This window comes from Priapulus caudatus, unplaced genomic scaffold (genome assembly GCF_000485595.1).
Source record: "Priapulus caudatus unplaced genomic scaffold, Priapulus_caudatus-5.0.1 Scaffold284, whole genome shotgun sequence".
NCBI classification, from domain to species: domain Eukaryota; kingdom Metazoa; phylum Priapulida; class Priapulimorpha; order Priapulimorphida; family Priapulidae; genus Priapulus; species Priapulus caudatus.
In genome coordinates this window covers 227,713-233,917 of record NW_014577345.1, presented here as the reverse complement: position 1 = coordinate 233,917, position 6,205 = coordinate 227,713, and the positions used below count along the sequence as shown (strand labels likewise).

At 43.0% G+C, this 6,205-nt stretch overlaps 1 protein-coding gene across 1 annotated transcript in view; it reads left to right on the top strand.

Annotated features, from left to right (window-relative positions):
- Positions 1-201: 201 nt before the first annotated feature.
- LOC106808527 (integral membrane protein GPR155-like) overlaps positions 202-6,205 on the top strand; it is a 17,708-nt gene continuing 11,704 nt past the window's right edge. Inside the window, exons 1-7 of the mRNA XM_014811284.1 lie at positions 202-796; positions 3,007-3,196; positions 3,467-3,592; positions 3,941-4,051; positions 4,448-4,692; positions 4,972-5,123; positions 5,502-5,551. Coding sequence (XP_014666770.1) covers positions 3,061-3,196; positions 3,467-3,592; positions 3,941-4,051; positions 4,448-4,692; positions 4,972-5,123; positions 5,502-5,551 — 820 coding nt within the window. The 5' untranslated portion in view covers positions 202-796; positions 3,007-3,060. The remainder of the gene's footprint in view (positions 797-3,006; positions 3,197-3,466; positions 3,593-3,940; positions 4,052-4,447; positions 4,693-4,971; positions 5,124-5,501; positions 5,552-6,205) is intronic.

The following is a 6,205-nucleotide window of genomic DNA, read 5'->3' as shown; positions in this document are numbered from 1 at the left end:
GTGATCGTCGTGTTCCTGCTCAGCAAGAAGTGGCGCCTAGTCCCCTTCAACCTCACCTGCTGCCTGCTCGTGTCTCAGGTGAGTTCACGCGCGAGCATAGCTGGAGATTCATTGACGCTCGCTGTCGTTGCTTGTCGTGCGGGCACGGAGTCTTAGTGGCGCGTAGTGGAATGGATGGTGAAAATGGTCAGCGCTTATACCCTGCAGTCTTTAGACTTTAACCATGAGAATCACACATGCAATCCACCTGAATTGTATTGACTAGTAACTTATGTACTCTATATCGTCAAATTACCGTATAATCAATTCAATTATTAATCATTAATCAATTCAATTATGTACAGTTGTACTCTAAATTCGTCAAATTCCCGCACACACGTCTCTGTGTACAAACTGCTAGTAGGTAGTGAGGTCATTATTCGGTATAAATGTTGTGTCAAAAGGAAAAGGTATCTCCACTTTAGCACTTAAAAATACTTAAAAAAATACTTTCAAATGGTAGGTACCTATGATAAATGTTTCAAAAATTCTTAGAACTCAGACTCAACTACATCAATTTAAAAAACGAGTAAAGGGTACCCTATCACTGCCACTGGCACCACTTCCAGTAAAAATAACTTGTGGAACAGGTAACTGGTTACCGCGGCTACACACACGCTACCACTTTTTAGATGAAGACCACGTCGTTGTAGCTGAGCTCAACAAAATTTAACTAACGGCGTAGAGCCTGTCTAAGTGTAACTGTCATGGCGAAAGGAACATCGGACAACTAAAAGTCACGTACACCAAATAAAAGGTTAGTTATGTTTACATAATGATTCGTGTTGCTTAAATATGCGTGCGTATCATCGGGAACCTCTACCTAATCAACATTTCATTATTATTCCGTACAACGAGCCAGAGCAACTTGGAACCGAGTGGGCAATGAAAATATGGCCATAAATTTCCAAACAACATCAATGAATGAACTACTCGCAGCTAGGGCTTGCATACCTCCCAACTCCCATTGGTTGATACAAATGTAGTTAATTTTTGTAATTAAATTTTAAGTAGTGTTAGGGTTAGGATTAGGGTTATAGGGTTAGGGTCACAAAACAAGTGACAATGCACCATAAAAGTTTTATTAAAACAGGAGTTTCAGGCACGTCATTTGTATCAACCAATGGGAATTGGGAGGTATGCAGGCCCTAGCTGTGAGTATGATCACTCGTCATACCCACAGGCACTTGAAGCGTTTCAATAAAATATATACGCAGGGGTCGTGTGCTATGCACGGCGACAGTTAAATATATAGCAGTAGCAGGTAAGAAAGCGTGCGCCAGAAATTCGCTCGACGCTCACTGCATTTCACATGATTACAACACAAATACTCAACCTTCCGACTCCATCTTTGCTGCTAATTGAAGAACAGTGTGCACTTGTTGTAGAAATATTATGTCTCAGTTCGAAACAGAGCTGTGTCACGCAAAATCACGAATGAAATTATAAAATTCTCGCGATTTGTAATTGTGCATGATTTGGTGAATACGAAGGTTCTAAGGCATTTTATCGTTACTCTAGACAATTGCTGTTACTCAAGCAATAACGGTAGGTATCATGAAAGTGGTGAAATCACTGGAAAACTCTCGCAATAATTACTTTAAAGGCATAGGAGGAGAACCCTAATTAAGAAAGTTTTCTGCTTGATTAAAGCACTCAATGCCTCATTATTGTACTGCAATTTATTCATGCATCAACATGAATTTATGTAAGGTTGTGTTCTTGAGGTTAAATTATCCTTTGCTCATGGTTTAATATGTGGACACTGTGTGATCGTGTGGAATTGCAACACGTACCTGTGCATGCAGTAATGAAGCGAAAAATATAAATGCGATAAGAGGTGTGCGTGAACAATGCACGTGTTATTGTGGAAGTCATATATATACTTTATTATGTAAATTTACAATACTATAGAAACGACTGTACATAGGCATATAACCTGGATAGAGGCAGCCCACTGATAATATGCATTGTATACTTCATGCAGTTAAAATTCATAATGACCACCATCCTGTCTATAAAGGCCATTTTGTAGGTCGTCTATATGCCAATTTGTACTTCCCTTGAGGCTCATTGTATACAAGTTTTATTGTATTACTATAGCTAGCATTAAGCGTTAGGATCACAGATGCAAAGAGAGGTGTAGCCTTGTGTGCAATAGTATGGCTAATTATTTAGCAAAATTGAATAGGAAAATGTCATTATTCACAACGAAGAATCTTGCTGTGCGATTTTGTGGTAACTGTGTGTGTGTGTGTGCATGCGTGCGTGCGTGCGTGCGTGCGCGCGTGTTCCCACTTTTAATCAGGAGAGCATGCAATTGACTACTCTAGATGTATGCTTATTTTTAGTTAGAGTTGTGGTAAAACATGCTGGAATATGTTTTAGTTTTGAGCTTTTTCACTATTTATTTCTTATTGTTGATGTTGAAAAAAGACATCTTGACTATGTATGACTGAGTGCACGAACATTTGGCCTCCAGCAAATACCTAGGAAAATGGCTGCAAATGACATCAAGTGTCAGTAATTGAAAGCGACGCTGTAATGCCATCACTCGCTGTCACATCTAATGCATTCGATCAATTTTCTGATTTCACAACTAAAAGGCATGTGCCATTTGTGAGTAATGGACAATGAAAGCTTAGTGGCTTATTGCTAACAGTTTGGCAGTGCTAATGCGACGTGCGGTTGTAGAAATGGACACCAGATGAATTGCGTTTAAAATAGCGGGAAGGTACTGAGCATGTCCGTGAGCGTAATAAAATGAGAAATGCTTTCAGACCTGTTCATAGTTCGTTTGTCAGCCACATTGCGGAAAACAAGTCTGCTGGACTCATATTGTGCGTTTTCACTGCACCGTATTGCTCCCCGAAAAGACATGGTATGTTATAAGTTGTTTTTTCATGTGTTTACTCGCTGTATTCTTGAGAGTAGTGTGTAAACGAGTGGTTGTTTGTGCGTTTGCAGGTGTTTCGTCGACAGTTTTACCAGGTGTCTCGATATCGGCCCCTGTCAGAAACCATGGCGGATGGCCTTCACTCTGAGGTTTCCTTCAGCAACTTGTATCCGGCAATCTTGCAATGTTTCATCGTAATACTCTCTGGATATTGCGCTGGCCGCACCAATCTCATATCCTCAACCGAGGCGAGGGGATTGGGTGAGTATGCGCAAAACCACGTAGCTTGCTAGCACTTGCAATTATTTGAGGGATCCATATAGATTGGTTTTACTCAATGTGTACGTAACATTATTTGCTATTTATTAGAAGCCAATCTACTATGTGAAGTGTATCGTTCCGTTAATGTGAATTATGCTAATTGGTGCTAATTCCCGATATGCCTGGTAGACACCTTAACTAAAGCAGCGAAATGGCGATGAGTAAAACAAGTGGAGGCTTACGTGTGTGTTCTAAACGTGTTCGTTTCAGGGCGTTTCGTCGCCAACTTTGCCCTGCCTGCACTCGTCTTCAAGGCTATGGTTGAGCTGCGTTTTGACACGGTCAATTGGAGGTTTCTCGGAAGTATTCTTCTAGCAAAGACCTGCGTGTTCGTCCGTAAGTGAGCTTGAGAGTCCGGCCACAGGCTACGTGTACCCCCCACGACAAGTTATGTGAAACGTATCAGATAAAATCAACGAGAATGTTACATGTGTTCTGTATGTGAGATGGGGGTCAGTTGCAGGTATTTCCATTTGAATTTATATTTGCATGTGTCACTTTTTTCACTTGAGTGCAAGCGTGGTGTAATCATATAATATACTCATCCATTGCGATTGTTTACAGAAAATTCTGTGCGCATTGCATATGTGATGCAATGTCATTATGTGGCATCAGTTTGACATTTTCCGAGTAGGCACTAACTCGTTTGTGTTGTTCACTGCACATTGTGTGTGTTCTTCACAGTTGTGGCGTTCTTCACGATACTTCTCTCTCGGCGGAACAAGCTGGGCAAGGCAGGCATGTACGCCATATTCTCAACACAGAGTAATGACTTTGCTCTCGGATTTCCCATCGGTAAGTGTTTATTGCTGCAGACTCTCAAGCATCATTGACAGACTAGGGTGTTGTGGTGGTATATCAGAGTTATCTGAGTCAGTAATCAATATTGTTGTGATGTCTCACCACAACGGTGTCTCGTATGTTTTTTTGTTATGTATTGTGGATGTGTGTCTTATGCAAAAAACTGCCCGAAAACGCACATCATACGTCAAAAGCTGTACATAAACTGCTATCTCGTATCAAATGTTCTACGTCACAGTAGATGGTATTTAAAAAGCCGTACTCAAATTGCCATCTCTCACGTTAAACACCCCACGTCACGACGCATCGTACCTCAAACACAGTACATAACCGTCTATTGCAACATGCTGTGTCTAACCACACATTGTGTACGCGCGTGCGCTCCCGCAGTGCAAGCCCTCTACGCGAACGTGCACCCGGACTACATGCAGTACATCTACCTCATCGCGCCGATCTCGCTCGTCATTCTCAACCCGATCGGCTTCGCGCTGCTGGAGGTAAATCGCTGGTGGCACTCGGACAGCCGCGCGTCCTGGTACCGCGTCGTCGGAAACATCCTCAAGGGCATCGCGCTGAACCCCATCGTCTTCATGACCGTCGTCGGCCTCATCGGCAACTTTGTCTTCCATCAGCAGGTGGGTAGTATTAGTAGCTGCAGACATCGCACGCGGGCGTGCGTGCGTGTTGTGGGTGTGTGTGTGTGTGTGTGTGTGTGTGTGTGTGTGCATGTGTGTGTGTGACGTGTGTGTGCATGTGTGTTGTGTGTGCGTGCGTGTGTGCGTGCGTGCATGTTTGTGTTTGTACGCTTCTGAATATGCGTCACGCGTCTGTGATGTTCTGTTTGGAGACTCGTTCCACTCTAGTGGATCGTCGGCTAATCAAGACGAACCGTTGCCACGGTGTTTTACTTGCAGCTGCCATCAGCGATCGAACCGATCCTGAAGGTCCTCGCGGATTCCTTCACGGCCACGGCTCTATTCTACCTCGGCTTGAGTATGGTTGGGAAGATACAGAGTCAAGTTGGGTTTGCCCTCGTCACCCCAGCACTGCTCATCGCTGCCAAAACGTGAGTTTGAGTGAGTGGCTGGGAGTTTCAAACGTTTGCAGCCTATTGATGAGTCTCTCTGTTTATATTGTCTGCTGTTTTATAATCAGCCTTTGTAATGGCGATGCGCACGTGAACATATTTGCATGTAATGTGTGCAATATAAATAAATCAATATGATTTATTATTATTTATTCTGGTTGTGCTGTTGTGTGTTACGATGATTTTCTATCATCCGTCTATTATCTATATTTTTGTGATAATTCATGCTGGCAATCATTACTATTTAGATCGCAACAGTTGTTATTTTAGATCGGATTTGCTTCTGCTGCTTGCTTGTACGTCTAAACCTTGGGCGGCACTCCTAACCCTTGTTCTTGACGGTGTTTTTTATCGCAGGATTCTGCTGCCGCTGATTACAAGAGAGATCGTCAGCGCGCTGGATGCTGGTACGCACTCAAACGCAGATGTCAGAATGTTGTTTACGCGCTTCTTACTTACGCGCTTGTTTACGTGCGGCGCCATAAATCGTCAGCCGATCGCGGTTTGTCGGCTTTAAAGTCCGTAAATGTTGCATCTGCACTGTCTAGTTGTTAATGCACAGAAGGACGGGGTGGTGGGGGTGGAATTCATAACACCATATGTTGACGATTGAGTGTTTCTTCGTTCTTTGTTCAACGTGCTGTTTCCTTCATTGGGAGATTTTATCCTGTAGATATGAATTGGTTGTCTGCTTTACGTTCGTTCTCCTACTCTAGCGTTTGTTCTCTCTTTGTGTTCATTCTCCCACTCTAGGCGGTAATTTATCGGTTGTCTGCCTTTGTTCTCCCACTCTAGGCGGTAATTTATCGGTTGTCTGCCTTTGTTCTCCCACTCTAGGTGGTAATTTATCGGTTGTCTGTCTTTGTTCTCCCACTCTAGGCGGTAATTTATCGGTTGTCTGCCTTTGTTCTCCCACTCTAGGCGGTAATTTATCGGTTGTCTGTCTTTGTTCTCCCACTCTAGGCGGTAATTTATCAGTTGTCTGTCTTTGTTCTCCCACTCTAGGCGGTAATTTATCAGTTGTCTGTCTTTGTTCTCCTACTCTAGGTGGTAATTTATCG